We start from the raw sequence: 26028 nt of genomic DNA on the forward strand, positions 1-26028 counted from the left end.
ATATCGTTTATACTATACTTATACTTTTTTATATTTATAAACTTTATAGTTTAGGTATATATATTCGTTATAATCTTTTATATTATATTTAATTTATTATATAAGTCTTTAAAAGATTAATAGTTTAGATACCTTAAAGCGAGTAGCGTTATACTATTCCTTTATTTTAGCGTATTTATAGATTTTATATATCTTTAAAAGATATCTCGTTAATAAACCGTAATTATCGCGGTATTTAAGTAGCGTACCGTAATTAGGTTCTAATAATATAACTTAGTCGTTTAGGTAGCGTTAATCGATTTTTTAGTAGTCTAGTTTTATACTTAGGTAGGGTTTTAAAAGTACTTATCCTTTAAACCTAACTAAGAAGGCATTATATCGTGCCTTTATCTAAAAGTATATTATATAATCTAGGTAGATATATAATATTTATAAAATATACTTATAGTACTTATAAGTAAGTAGTATTTATAGATTATCTTTAAATTCTCCTTATAGTTACTATTCTTATTATAAAGCTATAAAGGTATCGACTATAGTAATAGCTATAGCGTAGTCTCCTCTATATAGTACCGGTTAATATTAAATTAATATAGCTTATTAGTTTTCTATAAGAGTTTAAGGTATTTATTAGGTTCTAATTTTAAGTATTTCTTTAAATTCTTCGAAGTATAGAGCGTATTCTCTAATTATAGTATTTTCCCTTAGTAACGAAGGTAGTAGTATAAGTTCGTTCTTATCTTCTATTTCTCTAAGTATTTCTTATTTTTTAGAGCTTATATCGTCGATACTTTATTATTCCTTTTTAGATTATTATCTAAGTTTTATAAGTATAAGGGCTACGTCTATATCTTAATCTAGTTTTAAGAGACTCCTTTAGGATAGGGGTATTTTAGTTCTACGAATTTAACTTATTTCTATATTTTAAGATCCCTTTATTATATTATTATAAGGGTTTTCTTTAATAGCTTTAGGAACTATCTAGTACTATTCTTATCGCTTAGGTATACTATATATTTATCGTTATAGTATATAGTCTAACTAAGGAGTTTATACTTTAGTTCTTATCTATTAATAGCGTTTAGGTATTTCTTACCTTTTAGGGCTAGTACCTAGTAGGTTTTCTTCCCCTTACGAGGTTATTTATATTCCTTAAAGTAATATCTAAGTTTCCTATAGTTAAAATACTTTCCTTTACCTTTTTATATTATACTTAAATCTATTAGTCTAGGATTTACTATATATACCTAAGCTATTTATATTTTATGCTTTTTCTTATAGTTAGCGCGTTAGCTAAAGTTATTTCTATAAGAAGGGTTTTAGTTTCCTCTTCCGTATTTCTTTTCTTAGCGTCGCGTATACTATCTATCGTTAATTCGTACTACTATAATAATATAGTCTAAGAGGTTATTAGGTCGATTTTCCTTATAAAGCTCGTCCTTAACTTCTTCTTTAAGCCTATCGTAGAATCGTAATATAAGAGGTTCGTTGTCTTAGTTAAGTTTTAAGGTAACTTAATAGAACTTTATAGTATAATCCGATATTAAGATCTTTTATTAGAGTTCTTAAAGTTTCTATTTAGCTTTTTATTCCTCGTTAGTTATTCTAAATACCTTTATAATAGCTTCTTTAAATCCTTAGAAACTAGTAAAGACTTTATCTATCTTATTATCTTATCGCGCTAGTTAGTTATCGAGAAAATCCCTTATAATAGGTCTAAACTAAGCGAGTACTATTCTAGATAAATAATTTCCTATATAAAGTACCTTTTTAACTAGGTCTAAGAGTTTAATAGGGTAAAACTAGTAGTAGGCCTTAAGTTAGGTAAGAAAGTCTTAAAGCGTACTATAAGTACCGTCGAATAGTCCTAGCTATTTTAGTTTAACTACTTCTCTAAGGTCCCTAACTTATCTATTACCTCCTCCGTTCCTAAGTAACTATACCTTATATCGAAGGGTAATAATCTCGCGTATTATATCCTAAGGCGATATAGTAGCTCTAGAGTTAGTTAATCTAGCTTACTATATAGGTATATTAATAGTTACGATATTACTTAGAGTAACGCGGTATTATATTAAATAAGAGCTTTTAATATATAACGACCGGTATTATTCTTAAGGGATAAACCTATTAAGGGGTTTATATTAATAGATATAATAGGGCGTAGTCTAAGTAATAATAAGTATATTACGTTAGTAATAAGTCGGAGGTTATAGACCGTAGACTATAACTAGGTAATTAGAATTAAAGATAGAATTATAATAAAGATCTATAATATATTAAAAGCTAGAGAGCTATTTTTCTAAAGGAGGGAAAGTAGGTAGCTATATATACCTATAGAGACTATCCTTAGATTACGGTCCTAGCTATAATCCCCTTCGTAGCTTACTATAGTTTACTCGTAAGCTATACTCCTAAGTAGTAATCTATTTATATAAGGCTTACTTAGCTTACGTATACTCTAGGTAAGCTAAGCTTAAGTAACTTCTTATCCTAACTATTATTCCGAGCCGCCTTATTATATAAATATAGCCGGCTCTCCTACGGCCCGCTAACCGTAGTTATAATACCTAAGATATAAGAAGGCTGCTAATATAATATAACTATAGTAAAAGGGAGTGCCTATATAGCCCTATATAGGAGGGAGCGGAGCTTTATATACCGGAGTACTATCCCTTATATTATAGTACTAAGAGCTACTACTATACGCTAATATATAGGGGGCGGGATACTATAAGCTTACTAAAGCTAGCTATATACTATTTTATATACCTTTACTCCCTAGCTATAAGTACTAAAGCCTAACTCTTAGGGCGCGGCCCTTATTAATAATATAGTTTATTTAAGAAGCTCGCTTAAAAGGGTATTATACGTTATTTACTAAGGGTTTTTCTACGACTAAGCGTACGTAGTCCGTATAAGGGTTCCGTCCTCCTAAGCGTAGTATTAAGTATTATTTAAAGGCGCGCCTTTTTAAAAGTTAGGTAAGAGTATAATATAAAGGCTTTTGCCCTATATAGGCCTAGACTAAGGTCTAGGCTAAGTCTATATATAAGCGGCCTCTATGCCTATATAAGCTAGGCCTATACTTCTCTTTTTTTCCCCTCTTATAGATTATTAACCTTCTTTTAATAGACTATACTTTAGCCTATACCTTTACTTATTTTATAATACCTAAGGGATATTCTTTATTTTATCTTATAAGCTTTATTCTATCTTTAAAGAGCTAGTTTCTCTTAACCTAAGCTCTTTATTAATTTATTTAAGGTCTTTCCTTAAATTAATAATAACTCTTTAGATCTTTATATTATATCCTTTATTTTATTTATATTAAATACTAGGTTATATAGCTATATTAGTTAGTATATAAGTCTTATTAGTTAATTTTATTATATTTACTAGTTTAGTTACTATTTTCGTTTATATTACTAAAGCTTATAATAATTTACTTAAATAGTTATTCTTTCTATTTTATTTAGTAGCTAAATTATTATAAAGTTTTACTTTCTTCTAAATCTATTAGTTTTAAAAGCTTATATCCTTATTTTAATATAAGTAGCTAGTTTTCTAGTTAATTAATAAGTTGCTCTCCTATAGCTATAGAAGCTTTAATATAAGGTTATATTCTTTAATATTTATAATATTAAAGTAAACTTACTCGTTATAGCCCTAGATATAAATATTAAGGTAATTAATCTTTATATTAATAATTCTATTATTATAGTTAAAGGCCTCTCCTTTAGTATTTATAAGTTTATATAGATCTTTCTTATATCTTTATATAAGTTAGTAATAATTAATAACTTTAGGTAAAATATAATTACTTATTATACTATAATTTAAAAGTATATATATATAATATCCTATAATTTAAATATCTAATACTATTTAGTTACTATAGCTTACTATTACTATATCTTAAGGTATATAAGTAAAAGCGGAATTTTAGGAAATTAAGGAATTATATAAGACTATATAATAAAGGGGAAGAAGGAGTATAAGGTAGGATTTTTATTAGAATTACTAGTAATATATTAGTATATAAAAGAAGTATTAAAGTTAAAAATTCTCTTTCTATCTACTAGTAGACATACTATCTTATATAGATAATTATAGCTAAACGGAAGAACCTTTTAGGACTAGATTTAGGCTGCCGTATAGCCCTAAGACTAAAGAATTCTATAATACCTTAAGTGTATCTAGAACTATCTTCGTTTTACTAATATTTATATTTAAAGGAGGTTAGTCGTGCGGGTGTTCTTAAGAGGTCTTTAAGAGGTCTTAGCTAGTATTCTAAGCTAGCTCTATTTCTTCGATTCCCGATTATATAATAACTAGCATTCCGTTTAATATATAATAATAAATAGAATAACGAGCAATTCTTACTCTATAGTATAGGGTTTTATCTATAATTAATATACGACTTATTACCTTATATAAATAGGAGAGTATATTATAGCTACTTTATTTATAGTAAGAACACCGTTCCTTATAGCCTCCTTTAAAGAGTAGATTTATATACTCTTTACTAATTTATTTATAGTAGTATATATATAGTATAAAAACCTAATTTAGGAAAACTATTCTTATACCTTAATAGGATATATAAAAACCTATTCTTTCTTAGGAAAAATAATCCTTAGGTATATATTAATAGAAAAAATCTATAGTAGGAAAAATCTATAGATATAATAATTATATATAGGATAACCTTATATAAGGTAAAACCTATTATTGCTAGGAAAATCTTAATAGATAAAAACCTAGTAAATATTTCTTTAGGAAACCTAAAAAGGAAAAACCTAGTAAGGGAAAGATATAGAAAGTATAAGAAATATCTAAAAACCCCTTTTAATTACTTAGGAATATATATTAAGGATTAACCGTCTTTAAATTTATAGAGTAATCTAGGTCTTAATTCCTTCGTAAAAATATTAGCTATATTATCTTCTAATTTAATATAAAAAACTTTAATTTCCCTTTCTCTTATACTATTTCTAGTATAGTAATAGGCTAATCTTATATACTTAGACCTTTTATAAAATTCCGGATTTTCTGCTAATTTAATAGTAGTAGTATTATCCGTTAAAATAGGAGGTATAGTATTAGGAATCTTAATAAATAGATCCTTAGTAATATATCTAAAAAGCATATTTAAATAAATAGCTTCTTAATTTACCTCCCTAAGGCTAATATACTTTACTTTATAGGTAGAAAGGGCAACGGCTTTCTACTTAAAGCTAGCCTAGCTTATTATATTATTATATATATAAAAATAGTAACCGGAAAAGGATTTTCCGTCTATTAAATCCAACGCCTAGCTAGAGTCGGTAAACCCCTTTATATATAGATAGGTAAAAGGGATATTGCATTATATTTAATCTTTAGGCTAGGGAATTTATTTTAATATTTCTAAATTATATTTAAAGCCTTAAAATGCATTTAGTTAGGCTTAGCCGCGAATCTAGCGTAGGAAATTATAGAATATAAGATATCTAGCCTAGTAAATAAGGCTAAGTATAATAGAGATATTATTTCCTTTTAAAATTATAATATATCTTCCTTAGAAGGTAATTCCTTTGCTTTTATAAGCTTAAAGCTTATTATAGCGGGTAAATTTAAAGTTATTAAACCTTCTTTATTAAATTCCTTTAATCTATTAAAGGTATAAATTTCTTAGGATATATATAGCTCTTTATTTTCTTAGTTTATTATAATATTTAGACCTAAGAAGTCTTTTATATCTCCTAAGATAGTAAAATCTAGGAATTTAGATAATTCTTTAAATAATCTTTCTTCTATTATAGATTTAGAGGGCCCTACTATAATAAGGTCGTCGACGTAAATTGCTAAGGCTATACTATCGTCCTTATTTATAAATACTCCTTTATTAATTAAAAGAGGAAGAAATCCGGGTTTATTTAGTATAATTTTTAAATAATTATACTAGAGCTTAGGACTTTGTTTTGGGCTATATAATACTTTCTTTAGCTTTGCTTTAATTTAACTAGTTTTATATAGGTCTAGGAACTAAGTTAATTTAACTCCTTTAGCTCTATAAGCTAATCTATATTTTAAATAATATTCTTTAAGAGCGTATTCTTCGTAGCCTATAAGAAGATCGATATATACTTTACTATCTATATCGGTATATATAAAGGCATTTATTATATCTATTTATAAAGCTTTAAATTTATAGATAATAGCTAAAATAAGTAGAATTCTAATAGATTTAGGTCTAGCTATAGTCGAGAAGGTATCTAGGAAATCTAAGCTATAGATCTACTTAAATCCTTATATTACGAAACGGGCTTTATATTTTATTATATTATTTTAACTATCCTTATTAATAGTATAGACCTTACGGCGTCCTATAGCCTCCCTATCCTTAGGGAGGTAGGAAAATTCCTAAGTTTTATATTTAATTAGCTAGATAATTTCCTTAATTATAGCTTCTTTCTAAAATACTACTTTAGGGCTATTTATTGCTTATTTATAGGTCTTTAAAATTTTTAGATCCTGATTTTCTATACTAGCTAGAATTAACTCTATAAAATCGCAGTTTAGAAATAAATTAACGTTAGGGTATTCGATATAGTTAGAATCAAACCCTTTTAGCTTCTTAGGTAATTCTACTACTATTTTACTAGTAGTAGGAATAGGATCGTTATTTAGAGACTCTTCTTTTATAAAGGGTAAGGGACTTTTATCTCTAGGTTCTTTAGTAGCTTCCTCTATAGGGATATAGCTTTCTAGCTTATCTTTATTAAAAATAAAAATAAAATCAAAGGTATTATTACTACTAGAAATTTCTGGAATTTTAATAAATTTATTTTCTAGTATAGTAATATCTTTAGAGATAGTAGTCTTTCTCTTAGTAAAATCCTAGATTTTATATATATTTTCTAAATAGCCTACTATTATTCCCTTTAAAGCTCTATTATCTAGCTTATCTTTAAGGTCTTTATTCTTATAATATATAAGGCTTCTAAAGGTCTTAATTTTATTTAAGGTCTTAAAGGGTAGTATTATATTATCCCTCTTTTCTATAGGACTTTTAAATCCTATCGTAGAATACGGTAATCTATTATATAAATTAGTAGCTATTAAAATAGCTTCTCCTTATAAATATTTAGGAAGCTTAGTAGTAAGTAAAAGAGCTCGTACTTTTTCTAATATAGTACGATTTATTCTTTCTATTCTACTATTAGATTCCGGCGTCCTAGGAGGACTAAAATTAAAGGTAATTCCTTCTTTTTCATAGTAGAGCTTTATTTTATATATAAATTCTTTAGTATTATTAGAAAATGCTTCTCTAATCCTAGTATTTTTAGGGTTATTTTCTACCCTATTTTTAAATTCTAGGAACCTATCTAGAGCTTCCCCCTTTTTTCGAAGAAGATATATTTCTAGATATTAGGTTCCTACGTCTAGGAAAGAAATATAGTAGTAATATTTATTATAAGTAGGCACTTTAATTAGCCCCTAAATATCTAATACTATTTTTTCTAAATAGGTATAAGACTTATACGAAGGTTATTTATTAACCTTATTTATTACTTTAGCTCTAATATATATTTCGTATTATCTTATTTTATTTTCCTCTTTTAGGGGCATTTTTCTATCCTTATTATATCTTTTTAATATTTCTAAAATAGCCTTACTATTTATATACCTTAAGCGTAAGTACTAAGTATAAAAATCTATATCCTTTACCTTTAAAGACGTAATAAGGATTAATTAGCTTTCTAATAAAGGTTTTATAGGAATATAATATAATTTATATCTAAGAAATCCTTTAGTAAGGACCTTAGCCTTATTATCTAATAAAAGGACTTTATTTCCTTTTATTAAGGCATAGGTATTATTAAAATAAGATTAGGATAGTATATTTGCCCTTAATTTAAGTATATAAAAGCAGTCTTAAAGGATATACCTTTTACTATTATATAGGAACTTAAATACTAAGTCCCCCTTTCCTTTTAATAATATAAAGGAAGCTTTTCCCTAGTAAACTTTAAACTTAATTTCTTTATAGTTAATAAGGAAATTCTTATTCGATACTATATACCTAGTAGCTCTAGTATTATAAATAATATTAAAGATCCTTTTATTTTTATAACTAAGAAATCCTCCTTTTCTTACCTTTAGAACTAATTCCTTTATTTTAGGAATCGAGGCTTTTAAAGGTCCTAAAAGAGAGTCTTTATTTATCGCGAAGCGTGGCCTGATTTCGCAGTTCTCGGAGATATCCCTTAGTACGAGGGACCTAGGAAGCTAAAAAACAGGTTTTAAGGAAGGAGCTAAAAGGAGGTATAGAGAGGAGGGTAGGGGTATAAGGGGAAGCAGAAGTAGCGATAGCTTCCTATAGAGGTAGCGAGAGATAAGACGGATATACCGGCAACGGCTAGAAAGGAGGAGAAAAACCGGCAAAAAGCTCGGTAGTTAAAGGGATATTAGTAGCTTCTTTAAGCAGGATCTTCTTTGTTAATTAAGATACTAGACGGGTATAAAGAGGGGCGTTAGATAGAGGAAAGAAGGATAATAAAGGCAATATAACAATTACTCCCCTGCCGCAATTGCTGCTACCGTAAGAATTAAATCTCTCTGCCCTGCCTATCCGACCCCTTACTTCTAATTTTACCTTCGTGCATTTTTTATATACTTCTCGTATCTCTCTTTACGAGAGTTATAAGCCCGGGAGGAATATAATTCCTATACCTTCCGGCTGCTATAAAAGGCACCTTTCTTGCATCCCTTATAGCTTCCTTTTACCCCTCTTACTAGAAAAGCCGATTTTTAACCGACTTTTCTACCCCCCCTCTTTCGCAACGATAACGAAAACCGACTCCTCTACCGTCCCTACGGTCCGTAAGACGATTCTTATAGAGCCCTAAGATTAGGATAAGTAGGTAAAGGAGCTACGGGCTCGTGTAGATAGAACTATCTATAATTTAGTCTTCTCTAATAAGCAGGACCCTCTCGAGCCCCCTCTTCGTCCTAAAGCAACGGAATTTATAGAGGGAGCTTCCCTCTTCTCCGAGCTAACCTCCGTATAGTAGAGAGCTTTTTCTGCTACCTTAGGCGACTACGAGAGTTACCGAAAGGAATACCTTTACGAGACGAAGCTACTAACTACTGCTCGTACGGTAATAACGGAATCCGTTAGTGCCGTAAAGCTAATCTCTCTTTAAGAGGAAGAGACTCCTAGGCAGTGGCTTTTAAAGCTCGAGACCTTAACAGCTCCCTTAAGGGGCTATATAACTAACCGTATTAGGAAGACCTATACGGCCCACCTAGGAGCCTTTTCTGCTAAGAACCTACTAGCTTCTTCGTAGCTAGCTAAGTAGGAAGAAATCCTCGAGGAAGCTAACTAATACTTCCTTATAGAAGCTCTTTCCGGCTAGTGGCTATAGGATATATCTCTGCTAATAAAGCCTATTAGTAACGGTTACTCGACTATCTTTCGAGAAGCTAGCCGGGAACTAGACAAAGAGGCTACTAGAGTATAATAATAAGCAGTCTTATTCCTTCGTGGCTAGCACTCGACCTAGACGGCTCGACCTGCTGCCCCTGCAGCTGCTATAGCCCCTATTGCTGCGGTTCCCGCTGCTGCTACTGCGGCTGTTGCCCCTCCGGCTCTACCTCCCTTAAGAGCCTTAACACCGTCTTTAACGGCTGCCCCGGTCCTGGCCCCGGCTTCGCATCTTGCTCCGGGCCCGGCCCCGGCCCCGTCTATTAGAACGGCCCGACTAGTCCCCTAATAGACCTTTTAGTCCGTTAGTCGAAAAATCAGGGAACTAGTCGAAATCGAACCTCTTCGTTAAATTTAATAATAAGGGGTAAAAAGGGGGGGTTTTTAAGCAGACCTTCTAGATCGGGACGAGGATTCCTCGAAGAAATAGAAGACTAAACGACGAAACGGCTGCCTAGCCTATAAATCCCTAGGCGATCGATTATTATAATACTAGTAGGTCTTCGAGGAAAACCGACCTAAAGGATTTAACCTTTTAAAGAGGCTATAAGAAACGATATAATAGTCTCTTAAGGAGGACCCCTCGTTATAGAAGAAAATAAACGAGATTTAGGTTGCTAAGAAATAGCAACTAACGCCGCTACCCTTATTCGAGCCGTAAATTCAAGGAAAAATCGTTAGTATAGTAAATCCGGCATTCGTCTTCCCTACGGATTAGCAAGACTAACCGTTAGGACCCTCCGACTATCCCCTACGAAAATCAGCTATCCTTAACTCTAGTACTTCCCTCGATATCTATAATATACTCTTACGATTCCGGTCCTTTAAGAAGGTATAAAGGGAATATCTTATTACTAGGGAATTAACCGTATAGATAGAAGGATATAGAAGGGTGAATTTTACGATGAAATTACCTAACGGATCTATGCGAATTCTTCGAAGAAAAAGGGTAGCTTTTTGCCCTCGATTTTTAACGAGCCTGATTTCCTTCCGCCTTCTTCGAGAGGAAGGAATCTTCTAGGATATAACGTCTAAGCCTACGAGGCTAGTCTAGAAGAATTAGACTATTAGGCTTATCGAGGAGAAATTCGGTTAATTCGTTCTCGAATTCTAACCTATTTATAGGAAGGAAACACTCGAGAAGTTAGCTTTCCCTACTAGGAGGAATAGGTCTACTATAAAAGACCCTCTTCTAGCAGCCTAAGGAGACGGTATTCTTTAGCACGTACGACTTAGTCACCCGGGCCCCCTAGCTTTATATAAGCTAGGCTAATAATAGGGCGTACGAATAAGGGGCCTAAAGACCGTCGAATGCGAATACTGCGGCTAAGGAAAGACTAGGAGACGAATTTCTAGACGAACGCCTTTACGGCCGGACTAGCCGTGTAAGGAAATTTAGGTCGACTAGACCGACGTCTCTAGGGATTAGGAAAGCTTCGTTAGGGTAATGTTTTTTATAGACGCCTTTTTAGGGATAGTTTTCCCCTATTTCTTATGGACCTACCTAAGCAAGCATAACTAGTCTACCCTCTAGGACTTCGTTAACTAGATAAAATCCTACTTTAGCTACGAGGTAAAAAAGATACGGTCTAACGGAGAGCTATTTACGAAGGATATCTTAAATTAGCTTCGAAAAAGGGGCATTTTACCCCTCCCGTTAGCACCGAATACCTAGGCCTAGAACGGAGGGGCAGAAAGATTAAGGGGTGCTATAATAGAAAGGGCCCGTACGATAAGACTTACTATAAAGCTTCTACACGACCTTTAGAGGGAAGTCGTTAAGACCGCCTATTACCTTCGGAACCGGACCCCTAGGGACCCTAAGGACCCTAGGGAACTAAACTAAGGAATAGACTAGAAATCCCCCCTTAAGCTCTTTACAAAAAAGAGGGCCTTACTAGCCTACCTTCGTGCCTATAGCTATAAGGCATACGCAATAACTACCGATATATAGCTAAAAAGGAAGAAGAAAAGAAAGCTTAATCCTAGAGCCTTTATTAGTTACCTCGTTAGTTATAATTCTATGAATATCTTCTAGATCTAGATTCCTCTTCTATAGAAGGTTATTTCGACTAGGGATATAATTTTCGACGAATCTAGCTTCTTTAACGGAAAGAGGGATTAATAGCCCCTCTTACTCTCTTAACGTTAGCTAATTTAGAAGATTTAAATCCCCCCTTCCTAATAGTCTTAAGAAGAGGTCCTAGACGAGGAAACGGAAGAAGAAACCGACGTTAAAGTAGTCGAGGATAACGCCGACTTCGAAGAAGAGGAAGCTGCTAGATTAGATAATCTAGACGAAGAAGGAGACTATAGAAAAGCGGTAGAGCTAGAATACGCCTACCTACCTACGCCTCCTCCTATATAAGAAGAAGATCTAGAAGCAGCTTTTTTAGTTAGTCTTCCCGTCTCGACCCTTAAGGGGGTAGGAAAGGCACCTCTCTTAAAGGATTACCCGGCTGCCTTTATATCCCTGCTTCGAGAAGCAAAGGAAGGTATAGGGCCCGATACGGATACTAAAGAAGACTAACCTCTCCCCTATTTTAATCGTTTTTCCGACTTCTACCTAACGCTAATAGAAGACGGTTCCTACGGAGCGCTTATAGTAGGCCGGCTTTTTAAGCCACAGCTATTAGCAAGGAAGGTATATAAAAGAGACCTCCCGGACCTACTAGTAAACTAGAAGTAGCTAGAAAAACACCCTTTAAGAGACTAGTTTTTCTAGGCCTAGAGAGACTACCTAGCCTTATACAAAGAGATAGGGTCTTTCGAAGAGGTCCTTAAGGAAAAAGCAAGAGGAAAACAGGTCCTTAGCTATAAGTAGGTCTTTATCTATAAGACTAATAAACACGGCTTCCTTTAAAAGTGCAAAGCCCGGCTAGTTATCTACGGGAATTAATAGGAAAAAGGGGATCTACCTACTAGCTTAACTACCCTAGTAGGGATGTCTTTTCGGACCCTTATAGCTATAGTAGCAGAATTCGACCTCGAACTCGATTAGATAGATATAGTTAATGCCTTTATTAACTGCCTACTCGAGGAAGAAGAAGTTATCTATATACGACTTCCTCCTAGTTTCTAATAACTAGGAAAGGTTCTATAGCTTAGGAAAGCTCTATACGGACTACGAAGATTACCCCTTCTTTAGTAATAGCATTTAATAGGTTCCCTCGAAGCCCTAGGCTTTAAGAAAGTCCCTTAGGAACTATGTATAATATAGAAGGGTAAAATCACGGTCTTCTTCTACGTCGACGATATTATCTAGGCCTACCCGAAAGAGGAAGAGGCTGCTGCTAGGGAGGCTATATAAGGCCTATAATAAAGGTATAAGATAACTAGGCTAGGGGAGCTAAAGTGGTTCCTAGGGATACGAATCCTTCGGAATAGGTCCTAACGGACTATCTAGCTTACCTAAGACGCCTATATCGATAAGGTCGCTTATAAATTCCTCCTTAATTCCCTCGATAAGAAGCTTCCCTCTACGCCTATATTAAACGAAGAGCTTTTACCTAATCCGTCCTTTTAAGCTAGGGAGTAAGAGAAACACTAATATTAATAGAAGGTAGGCTCCCTGCTTTTTTTAGCTATTTCTACTAGACCGGATATCTCTTTTATAGTCTCCCGGCTAGCTAGGCATAACTAGGATCCTAGCCCTAGGCATTAAGAAGCAGCAGACAGAGCTATCCTTTATCTCTATTTAACGAGATTATATGGTCTGCGCCTAGGAGGGCAGGGAAGGAAATCAGCTGCCGAAATCTTCCTTTATTCGAGCGATTCGTCCTTTGCGGACAATTCCTTAGACAGAAAGAGCTTATAGGGGTATATTATATCCCTTTTTAGAGGAACTATTGCTTAGAGAGCTTCGAAGTAAGCTACCGTTACTATATTAAGCACGGAGGCAGAGCTACTAGCTCTTTTAGAAGCGTTAAAAGAAGCGATTTTCCTTAGCCGGCTACTAATATCTTTACGACTATAAATTCCTTCCCCGTTAGCTATAGAATGCGATAATATATAGACTATACGAATTCTTATAGAGGAAAATAGTAAGCTATCGACCTAGCTACGGTATATCGATATCTACTAGCATTAGTTACGCTAAGAGGTCTAAAGGGGACTAATTTCCGTCCGTTAGGTTCTAACGGCATTAATAAAAGCCGACGGTCTTATAAAGCCCCTACCGAAGTAGAAGCTAGCTGTCTTTTTATAGTAAATTAGGCTAGAAGACGTTCGAGAAAAGCTATCCTTAGAAGCCCGCCTTAAGAGTCTATAAGAGGAGCTAATAGCACGTAGAAGGAAGGAGACGTCTATAGCTCTTCTTAAAGGCCCCTTTTAGGGACTTATCCTTAGAAGCCCCCTTTCTTATAGGACTTAATTTCCTCCTTAAGGCCCCTTTTCCTAAAGTAGGTCTAAAGAGCCTAGGCTAAAACCCGGATTTCTCAGTAGGGATAAGTATAGACTAAGACCTCCTCTATACGCTTACCGGCCTAGGTATTTAGCTTTACCCTTTCTATAAGGGCAGGCTATAGCTAGGGGGTGTGTCGCGAAGCGTGGCCTAATTTCGTAGTTCTCGGAGATATCCCTTAGCATAAGGGACCTAGGAAGCTAAAAAACAGGTTTTAAGGAAGGAGCTAAAAGGAGGTATAGAGAGGAGGGTAGGGGTATAAGGGGAAGTAGAAGTAGCGATAGCTTCCTATAAAGGTAGCGAGAGATAAGATAGATATGCCGGCAACGGCTAGAAAGGAGGAGAAAAACCGGCAAAAAGCTCGGTAGTTAAAGGGACATTAGTAGCTTCTTTAAGTAGGATCTTCTTTATTAATTAAGATGCTAGACGGGTATAAAGAGGGGCGTTAGATAGAGGAAAGAAGGATAATAAAGGCAATATAATAATTACTCCCCTACCGTAATTGCTGCTACCGTAAGAATTAAATCTCTCTGCCCTGCCTATCCGACCCCTTACTTCTAATTTCACCTTCGTGTATTTTTTATACACTTCTCGTATCTCTCTTTACGAGATTATTAGCTTCTACTATAAGGGTATTTATAGAGGTTAAAATTACCTTTAAATCCTTAGGCGTTTATATAAGGGTCGGAGCCTTAGAGAGGTCTATAAGGTCGATATCTAGGTTTATATTTTCTTATAAAGCTATATTTAAGACCTTATTACTATCGTCCGAATCGGACTCTAGCTCTATAATTTAAGCCTTCCTTTTTTTATTAGTAGTAGAAATACTATTAGAAGGGGATTTCTTCTTAGAAGAAGAAGGAAAAGAAAAAGAAGATTCTCTCTTCTTAGAAATTTAAGTCCTATTATCCTTTTTTCCTTTATTTAAAACCTAATAGGTAGGAGCCTTATTCGGGTATAATTTATAATAATTTACTATAAAATGCCTTAGCTTTTTGCATTCCTTATAATAAGAAGTATCTATAGAATTTCTATAGGATTTCTAAGGCTTCCTTTATATTAAGAAGGCTTTCTTTAAAGATTCGTCTATATCCTTTATTCTTCTTACTTTATCTAAAAGACTAGTAATTAGGGTTTCGAGGGTAAACGCCGTAGAATTATACCTAAGGCTCTACGTAATATTTATAATATAGCTTCTAAACTCCTTATTAAGGCAATTAAGAATCTATACTATAAGAATAACTTCTAGAATTTTTATATTATAGGATTTTAAATCCTTATAAATTTCCTTTACCTTATAAAGGTATATCTCTAAATTAAAGTCTAACGGACTAAGATTAAAGAGCTGCTTAATAAGTAGATAATTCGACGAAAGTTTTAACGCATTATATAGCTTTTTAAGCTTATCCTACGCTTCTTTAGTATTTTTTAGATACTAAATTTATATTAAGGGACTATCTTCGACTTAAAGGAATATTATAAATAAAGCCTCCGTAGTCTATATATAATTTACTTACTTTAGAGCAGTAATAAGCTTTTCTTTTATAAGGATAGCTTCTATCCTTATAGTCTATAAGGTATAATTTAAATTTCGTTTAACCCTAGTAAATTCGTATTCTTTCTATCTACCTATTTTATATAAATTCGGTATTATTTCGTTTATAGGGATCGAGAAGTCTAAACGGGAGTTTAAGAGCGTAGGAAGGTAAAAGAAGTCGAGGGGAATTTCGAAAGGAATTTTAATTAAATATTTTAACGAGGAATTTTAAAGGTATAAGTTAATTTCCCGGCTTAAAAGGAGTAAGCTAGGCTTATAACCTCTTAAGGTATATAAGTAAAAGCGGAATTTTAGGATATTAAGGGAGTAAATAAGACTACGTAGTAGAGAGGAAGAAGGAGTATAAGGTAGGATTTTTAATAGAATTTATTAGTAATATATTAGTATATAAAAGAGGTATTAAAGTTAATAATTCTCTTTTTATTTACTAGCGGATATACTATCTTATATAGATAATTATAGCTAAACGGAAGAACCTTTTTAGACTAGATTTAGGCTACTATATAGCCCTAAGACTAAGGAATTCTATAATACCTCGAGTATATCTAGAAGTATCTTCGCTTTACTAATATTTATATTTAAAGGAGGTTAGTCGTGCCGGTATTCTTAAGAGGTCTTTAAGAGGTCTTAGCTAGCATTCTAAGCTAGCTCTATTTCTTCGACTCTTAATTATATAATAACCGGCAACCTATATAATATATAATAACATATAAAATAATAAGCAATTCTTACTCTATAATATAGGATTTTATCTATAATTAATATACTACTTATTAGCTTATATAATTAGGAGAGTATATTATAGCTGCTTTATTTATAGTAGGAACACCGTTCCTTATACTATATATAAGGTCCTTAGATCTTATTATATTATACTAGTCTATAGCCCTTTTATAGATAGTATACCTTATTTTCTACTTAGTCTTTATTTATTTTATTTAGGTATTCTTCTTCGATTTATTATTAATATTATTTATTTATATTTTTATCGCGTAGTATTATATTAGGGCTTAAGGGGCTAATTTCTTATAGCTAATTAAAGATTTCTTATTTCTTAACGCTATATTATTTATATTATACTACTTTATAGTTAATTATATACTATACTTTATAATTCTATTTATTTTTATACTAAAGGTTAAGTTTTTATTTTATATCTTTTTTTTTCGCGTAGTATTTTTATATTAATTTATCCTTAGGTAAATATAGCTTATAGCCTTTATATATATATTATTAATTATCTTTTAGTATATTATTATATTATTTATACTATACTTATACCTTTTTATATTTATAAACTTTATAGTTTAATATATATATTTATTATAATCTTTTTTATTATATTTAACTTATTATATAAACCTTTAAAATATTAATAGTTTAGATACCTTAAAGTAAGTAGCGCTATATAATTCCTTTATTATAGCGTATTTATAGATTCTATATATCTTTAAAAGATATCTTATTAATAAACTATAATTATTATAGTATTTATATAGCGCGCTATAATTAAGTTCTAATAATATAACTTAGTCGTTTAAGTAGTATTAATTAATTTTCTAGTAGTTTAGTTTTATATTTAAGTAGGGTTTTAAAAGTACTTATTCTTTAAACCTAACTAAGAAGGCGTTATATTATACCTTTATTTAAAAGTATATTTATTAGAAAACGCAGTTATTAATTATATATATTAATTATAGTATACTTATTAAAGCGCGCGTTTTACTTTTACCTATATAGCGTAATAGTCTTTTTAATAGTTATAAGCTTAGGAGGGGTAGTAAACTACCCTTATAACTTCCGGTAACTATATATTATAGGGTAATACTTATAGATAGCTATATACCCCTCTCTTTCTTAGATTTCCCTAGGTAATAGGCATAGTGCTTAGTATTTAACTCCCGCGTCGTAGGCTTAGGTCTAGGAATCTTAGTAGAGCCGCGATCTATAAGGGGGTATATTAGAAAACGCGGTTATTAGTTATATATATTAATTATAGCGTACTTATTAGAGCGCGCGTTTTACTTTTACCTACGTAGTATAATAGTCTTTACGATAATATTATATAATTTAATTAAACGTATAATATCTATAAAATATACTTATAGTACTTATAATTAAGTAGTATTTATAAATCGTCTTTAAATTCTCCTTAAGTTTACTATTCTTATTATAAAGATATAAAGGTATTAACTATAGTAATAATAATAGTATAGTCTCCTTTATATAGTATTAGTTAATATCGAATTAATATAGCTTATTAGTTTTTTATAAGAATTTAAGGTATTTATTAGTTTTTAATTTTAAGTATTTCTTTTAATTCTTTAAATTATAAAGTATATTCTTTAATTATAGTATTTTCCCTTAGTAGTAAAGGTAGTAGTATAAGTTTATTCTTATCTTTTATTTCTTTAAGTATTTCTTATTTTTTTAAAGCTTATATTATTAATACTTTATTATTTCTTTTTAAGTTATTATCTAAGTTTTATAAGTATAAGGGCTATATCTATATCTTTTTTATTATATTATTTATAAACTACTTATTATTATTATCGATTTTTATTTTAAATATCTTCTTAGAATCGTTTACTATTCTTCTTAATTTAGTTTAAAGAGACTCTTTTAAGATAGGGGTATTTTAGTTCTATAAATTTAACTTATTTTTATATTTTAAGATCCCTTTATTATATTATTATAAGGGTTTTCCTTAGTAGCTTTTAAAACTATTTAGTATCTTTCTTATCGCTTAAATATACTATATATTTATCGTTATAATATATAGTCTAACTAAGGAGTTTATACTTTAGTTCTTATTTATTAATAAGGTTTAAGTATTTCTTACCTTTTAGGGCTAGGGCTTAATAGGTTTTCTTCTCCTTATAAGGTTATTTATATTCCTTAGAATAATATCTAAGTTTCCTATAATTAAAATACTTTCCTTTACTTTTCTATATTATATTTAGATCTATCTTACTTAAGTTAGTTATATAGGTATAGGTAATAGGAGATTCGCGCTTTTTCTTATAGTTAGCGCGTTAGTTAAAGTTATTCTTATAAAAAGGGTTCTAGTTTCCTCTTTCTTATTTCTTTTCTTAGTATTATATATACTATTTATTATTGATTTATACTATTATAGTAATATAGTCTAAGAGGTTATTAAGTTAATTTTCCTTATAAAGCTTATCTTTAACTTCTTTATTAAGCTTATTATAAAGTTATAATATAAGAGGTTTATTATCTTAATTAAGCTTTAAGGTAACTTAATAAAACTTCGTAGTATAATTTAATATTAAGATCTTTTATTAAAGTTCTTAAAGTTTCTATTTAGCTTTTTATTTCTTATTAGTTATTTTAAATACCTTTATAATAGCTTCTTTAAATCCTTAGAAACTAATAAAGACTTTATCTATCTTATTATCTTATTACGCTAGTTAGTTATTAAGAAAGTCCCTTATAATAAGTCTAAACTAAGTAAGTACTATTCTAAATAAATAATTTCCTATATAAAGTACCTTTTTAACTAAGTCTAGGAGTTTAATAAAGTAAAACTAATAGTAGGCCTTAAGTTAAGTAAGAAAGTCTTAAAGCGTGCTATAAGTACTATTAAATAGTCCTAGCTATTTTAGTTAAACTACTTTTTTAAGGTCCCTAACTTATCTATTACTTTTTTTATTTCTAAGTAACTATACCTTATATTAAATAGTAATAATCTTATATATTATATCCTAAGGTAATATAGTAGCTCTAAAGTTAGTTAATCTAGCTTACTATATAAGTATATTAATAGTTATAATATTACTTAAAGTAATATAGTATTATACTAAATAAGAGCTTTTAATATATAATAACTAGTATTATTCTTAAGGGATAAACCTATTAAAGGGTTTATATTAATAGATATAATAGGGCGTAGTCTAAGTAATAATAAGTATATTACGTTAATAATAAGTTAAAGGTTATAGACTATAGACTATAACTAAGTAATTAAGTAATCGGAATTAAAGATAAGATTATAATAGATATTATAATAATTATAATATTAAAGCTATCGAGCTATCTATTTAAAGGAGTATTCTATTCCTTCCTTATATATCTTTAGAGCTTTCTTAGATCGCCGAGAGCACTTAGTAATCCTATTACCTAAGAGCGCTAAAGCGCTAAAGTAACTTATTACTTTAAACTTAATTAGCCCGTTAGTCCGTTTAATATTCCTTACTCCCTACGTTATATATCCTTATAATATATATTAGTCCCTACGGTTTACTAGACTATAGTTATAATAGGCTTATAAGGGATAATTATATAAGTAGCTCCCCCTTTACTATTAACTAGCTTAACTAAGCGTAAAGGCTTAATACTTACTTTAGCTCGGCCGATTATCGTTTAAAGAGGAAACGAGATCGGAAAGTAGCTAAAAGGAAGCTTAAGTAATAAAAAAGGGAGAAATATAAGCGATAAGTAGCTAGTACCTAGCTACTATTTATATTTTAAGTATAAAACCTACTATATACCTTTACTACTACTACTATTAATATAGTTAACCCTTCTTAGTATTCTTCTTTTTATAGCTTTAATATTTCTATATAAGAGCTTATAATTATAAAGCCCTTATATATAAAGGTAATATAAAGTTATAAATAGCTTATATAAGAGAGCGATTTAAAAAAAAGGTTATAAGTATATCTTTAGGTATTAGGAAAGTCTATATATTTACTTATATTATTATTATTATTAAGATTATACTAGGGACCTAGCTAGAGGTATCTAGAACTTTAGTAATAAATAAGAAGGAAAAACTAAAGTGCTTAAGGGAAAACCCTCCCTTCTTTTAGTATAGGTCTACCTTAAACGAGGTCTTAGTAGTAGTATATAGGAAATTTACGCCGGCTACTATAGGCTCCTCCTATACTATCGCTTCTTAGCGTAGGCCCTCTTAGGCTATAGCCGCTACTATCTTAAGCGGCCGCGGCCCGGGCTCGCTACGCTAGGCCTAGGTTTATAAGTAGTAGTCTCTCTTTAAGGGCCTAACTTATAGGCGCCTTTATTTACTATAGCTCCCGCGTCGCTCCCGCGTCGCTACCGCGTAGCCGCGGCCGCGTCGGCTTATCGGTCTATTTATTAGTAGGGCAGGTAATATCCGGTTGCTAGGCTAAGCGCTAGTATAGGTCGCTCTTAAGTAGGGCCGGCTAATTAAAATTCGGTCGGCCGGCTCTACTAATCGAAAATCGGTTCCTATCTAGCTATACGACTTCCTAATTAAGGGCGCGGCGGCCTATATTTACCTTCTATCGCGTAGTTACTAATTACGCGTGCCTAGCTCGTATATATATATACCTACCCTCCCCCCTTAGTTTTATTTATACTTTCTCTTATCTCTTTATTAGCTATCTCTTTTATAGGCTTTACTACTATCTTACCCGCCTTATTTCTATAACTTTAGGTCTTTCTAGTACTATATTTAGTTCGCTTATTATTATATTATAATATTTAACTAAGAAGCTAACTTAGGTAGTAATAGCTTACTTCCTTTAAAACCCTTTTTTTATAAGAAAGTCGCTACTATAGCGGGGTTAGAGCGCTCTATCCTATATTTTATATATATCGGGCGTCTTACTAATAAGCTTACTTATAAGTCCTTTACTAGCTATTAAAACTAGTCCTATAAATATTAATCCCGGTTCTATCTTAAGTTAGTCTTACCTTTAGTATTTTTAGCTAACTTTAATAGCTATAAAGGCTAAAGTATATATCGCTTACGCCGACTTTAACTAGTCCTATTACTAAGTAAGTAACCCCGTCCTACTATAGTATTACCTAAGTTCGGTGCTAATCTATATTCTAGATTACCTTTAAGGGTAAGGAAGCTACGCGTGCCCTTTACTAAGTATAGTCTAAGGTCGATAGCCCCTCTTTTATTTTTACTTATTTCCTTTCTTATCGCTCTTATTATATATTAGCTACTTTTATTTAACTCTTTTACTATCTTATTAAGTAGCTTACGTTTTACGATTCTACCTTTAGTTAGCGACGACGAGGGGCCGCGCGGCCCTACCCTAGGCCCCGTATTTACTAGCATACTTATACTACCGACTTAACTACTATATAGCTTTTTTAATTTAATAGAGAGATAATAATTTAAGCTTCTAAGCTTTTAATCTAGGTTCGCGTCTTATTTAGAATCCTAGAATATCGGTATCCTAGAGTATCGGTATAAGTCCGGCGGGTCACGGGATCCGGTAGATCACCGGTAAATCTTTTAAGGCAAGCGGGAGCCTAGCTATTCGCGCAGTAGAAGCGCTAGACAATAAATTATAATGTATCCGACTAGTCTCGTTAGAGCCCAAATATAAGTTAGTTACTTTCTTCGGAGCTAGTAATGCCGTAGGCAGCTAAAGGGGATAGAAACTCCGGCAAAAGCGCTACTTAAGAACGAGTCGCGTCCTTACCCCTATATATCGTTATAGCTATAATTCCGCCGCGCGCTAGCGACGGCGACTATTTCGTCCCTATCGTCCCGTCGAAGAAACGACGTACTAGCCCTATAACGTTACTTTAATGCCTCGACGTTTTCTACTCGACTAAAGCGATATAAGGGCCTTACGAGTCTTTTAAGCTAACGTTAATAAGATTCCTCCGGCGTATAATACTACGCTCGCGCTAGCTAACTTAGAACGATATAATATCGTCCTACTATAGGAGCTATAGATAGGACTAAAAGATAGCCGATGCCTTACTAAGACGTATCCGGCCTATAATACCTTCTTACCCGTTATTAGCTAGGGCGGCCGCGATACCCGCCTAAGGGTTATAATATACGTCCGGCGCTCTATAGGCCTCGTCGCCGATTAAAAGAGACCTACGGCGACTTATAATATCTTTTAGCTTACTATAAACAGTATAATAGTAGTTAACTACTACTAGTAGCTAGACTACGACGGAGCTTTAAAGATATTACTTTAGTAGGCTATAGTAGAGAAATGCCTCGTAGCTAGTAATTTTAATGCTAGATATCCTAGCCGGTAGGCCGGTCGATAATAAAACCGCGGTAAAGATATCGCGTTCCAGGCTATAGATAACTAACTTAACCTACTAAATACTATCGACGTCCCGACTAGCGTACGCGGTAGCACGGTCGATCTCGCCTTCTTTAATATACCTCTAGCTAATGCGGTTATTAAGGATTATTTAGTAACCGGCTCCGACTATTTTACCCTTAGTATTACGCTGCCCGGCTAAGCCCTAGTACCCCTTCTAATAGGTAAAATCCGCCTTAACTCCGATAAGGAACTAAAGCGATTTATCGAGTAAGTAGAAGCTAGTATAGCTTTTATCCCGATTACTATTATATCTCCCTCTAAGCTAAATAACTTTATATTAGCGCTAGTAAACCTTCTTAGGTATATAGCTAGGGCTACTAGCTAACCCGTTCGTAAGACTATATATAGCGCGCTATAATAGACCGAAGATTATATAAAGGCGGCGGCTAAATACCGCGTATAAAGGAGAGTTTATCCTCTTAGCTTCGACCGAGAAGTATAACTAGCTAAAAGGGAATTCTATAAAGTAGTACGCCGGGCTAAACGCCTTTACTAGCGCGACTTAATCGATAGCTTTACCGATAGTAATTCTATCTTTAGGGCGGTTCGCTAGCTAAAATCTCTAGGTCCGTTTTAAGCTCCTCCCTTATAAGTAGACGGCCGAGTATATAAGACGTAGCTAGAAAAAGCCACCGCCTTATAGCAAGCAACTTTAGAGCGGCGTATAGCGGGCGACGATATCCTAGACCTATAGATTCCTATAAACATAGATAAGATAATTCTATTTCCCGATTAGGTCTCTTTTAAGGAAGCTCGCGACGCTACTCTACGTACTAAGAATATATCTCTAGGCTCGGATAATATTATATTAGAGATACTCCGCGCTATCTAGTATATAATCGGCAGTCTTATCTATTAGCTATATTAAGGCTACCTTACTATTAGTTACTATCCGAAACCTTTTCGAGAGGTAAAAGTAGTTATAATCGCTAAGCTAGGACGTAGAGATCTATTTATACTGTTAAGCACTAGTCCCTTAGTACGGGGCTGGTACGTTAACCTTGCCGTCTGCCCGGATCCGGTGCGGGTCTAACGGGTAATAAAACGGACTAGCTACCGTACGTAGGTTTTAAACGTGTTATACGGACTAGCTACCGTACGTTGTTACGCGCGTTGAATACGGACTGGCTACCGGTCTTGCGAGTTAAAGTAAGAGTAGTAACGACTATCTATATTCTTCTCTGCCCGCCTAAAATCTAGCGGGTTCTCTATCCTCTATATATACTATAGCGAGCGTAAGACCTTACTCGGGGCTTTAACCGAGTAATGTCTTAACCTTATGATCGTGCGATAGTAGTGCGGTGTCTTAGCGGCATTTCCCGGTGTTTTCCCTGGGTAGGCATAGGTATTTCTCTATAATTTCCCCGCTATATTCTCGTAGTAACTTCTTAGGGAAATATCGGTGTAGTCCCTAAGGAACTTATTATTACTCGGGAAATTATAGTGTATTCCCCGTGCAATGTGTCCCTAGGGGAAATCTCCGTGAAATGTCCGTGCAATCCGCTTGGTTGTCGTTTCCGGGAATTCCGGGTGATTTCCCGGAGTTTGCCCGGTGGCTTCCGGGTTCCTTCTTCCGCGGGGAGCCTTAGGGAGTTAGGGGTGTCTTCCTTAGGGGAAGCAGATGTCGTTCCGGGTACCTGGATTGTCGACCGTAAGGTGTCCCGTAATAAATGCCCGGGGCGAAAGAATTGACCGACGTCCCCGTCGGTTTCCCGCGGTGTTCGGGCGGGAGTCGCGCCGACGGGGGATCGTGGTGAAGTCACGCAGATTTCTAAGGTTGGCATAGGGAGCAACTCGTCTCTTGTCTAGAACGCAACCTAGTGCGACTGACACCGGGGGCGCGAGGCGGCTAAGCCGGGAGCAAAATACTACTGGGACCGGGGGCGCTAGGTGGCTAAACCGGGGAAAACTAATCATAACCGGGGGCGCTCCATGGCCAAGCCGGTGATAAAACGAATAGTGCCGGGGACACCACGAGGCTAACCCGGTGACCGACCGTCTCACGCCGCGGGGGCAGGGGTAGGGCAGGGGATCTCCTCCTCGGCTTCCTCCTCCGTTGGTTCCTCGGGGCCTGCCGGCACGTCGGCCGGGGCATCCCATATATCGGAGGCTCTATAGATAGGCACGCCGCAAGCGTTGTTCGGGGCCGGTTCTACCGGGAGCATCATGGCTGGTCCGTCGCGAGAGGCTAGAATTTGGTTGCGGATTGCTACTGCTGGTGCCTATATAGTCGGGCCTAGGTTCTGGAATCCGCCTAGGTACGCGTCGGTGAACTTCTAGTCCAACGAGTTGAAATAGGCCATTACGTTGGCCGCATAGGGGCGGGCCGCGGCCAGCGTGCGCAGGGGGCCGACGCGGGCGGCTCTCTGGTATGCCGCAGCGAGCTCGGGCGAGTCGTCCAGGAGGTGGGCGGCGAAAGCGAACCGACAGACGAAGCCGGCGGGCACTCCGGCGAGGGCGGCGCACTGGCCGAGCGAGAGGTCGGCGTCGGCCTCCTTGCGGATAGCGGCGAACAGATTTGCCCAGATCACGGCCGCATCCGGGGCTCCGTAGACCAGCGCTTCCGACCCGGAGTAGACGATACCCGTGTGGCCGTCTATATCGCCCGGGTTGTCGTAGCATACTACGAAAGGTGCGATGGGGAATGGTCCGGGCTTCCCGCGGCTTAGAACCTAGAAGGGGTTGAGCTTCTGTCGGACCGGCATCGGGGCCTGGTCCTCGGCGAATGGGTTGGCCCGCTTGGAGGGAGTGGAGGGCGGGGCCGCGGCGGCGGCGAATAGGCGTCTGGCGAACGGGTTCCCTAATAGCTCGTCGAATATGAGGTCTACCGTGCTAGATCCTCCGGTCCTAGCCGGGGTGCGCTTGAGGGTCTCTCTAAACTTGCGAGTTCCTGGTGTGCCGGAGGCCTCGCGCTCCTCCGCGGCGGCGGTCTCGAATATCTTTAGATAGGCGGGGAGGCACTTCGTGCTAGTAACGGTGGCGACGATCTCGAGCATCTCGGCGTCCGTAGAGGCCACCTGTCCGGATAGGAGCTTGTTGACGACGTCGGCTAAGATAGTGGCGATCTACGCGGTTCCGAGGGCGCTAGTTATCCTCTTGGTTTTGTCGGGGAAGATGGCTCCGTCTAGGTCGCGCAGCGACGGGGGAAGAAGCTCGTCCTTGTTGGACGACGGGGCAAACTGCCCGCGGGCGTTTCGGGGGGTGCCGGGGGTTTTCCCTATGATGCCTGAAACTAAGGGCAGCGAGTCGCTGGACGAATTACTAGAGCTTGATGGCGATAGGGCACGGTCGTCGAAGCGAACGCGTGACGGAGTGCTGGGAACGGGGCGATGGGAAGCGCCGACCTGCCGTGGTCGGATGGTTAACGTCGCGTTTCTACTAGTTCGGGTGGTTGCGGGAGTCGTGGTGGTAATGCGACGGGCGGCGGTGCTGCGAGGCGTGGAGAAGTATAGCTAGTCACGTTCGCGTAGATCACGGGCTTTGGCCGGGGGAAGAG

At 34.8% G+C, this 26028-nt stretch overlaps 1 protein-coding gene across 1 annotated transcript; it reads right to left on the reverse strand.

The window, feature by feature from the left end:
* Nucleotides 1-24808: 24808 nt before the first annotated feature.
* Nucleotides 24809-25528, reverse strand: HRG_00337 (uncharacterized protein; the record flags this gene model as incomplete). The annotated part of the gene is made up of 2 exons (XM_044858808.1): nucleotides 24809-25186; nucleotides 25232-25528. The coding sequence occupies 2 exons, from the start codon at nucleotides 25526-25528 to the stop codon at nucleotides 24809-24811; spliced, it is 675 nt and encodes a 224-aa protein (XP_044725208.1).
* Between the last annotated feature and the right edge of the window lie 500 nt (nucleotides 25529-26028).

Source organism: Hirsutella rhossiliensis (assembly GCF_020360975.1).
Source record: "Hirsutella rhossiliensis strain HR02 chromosome Unknown scaffold00001, whole genome shotgun sequence".
Taxonomy (NCBI): domain Eukaryota; kingdom Fungi; phylum Ascomycota; class Sordariomycetes; order Hypocreales; family Ophiocordycipitaceae; genus Hirsutella; species Hirsutella rhossiliensis.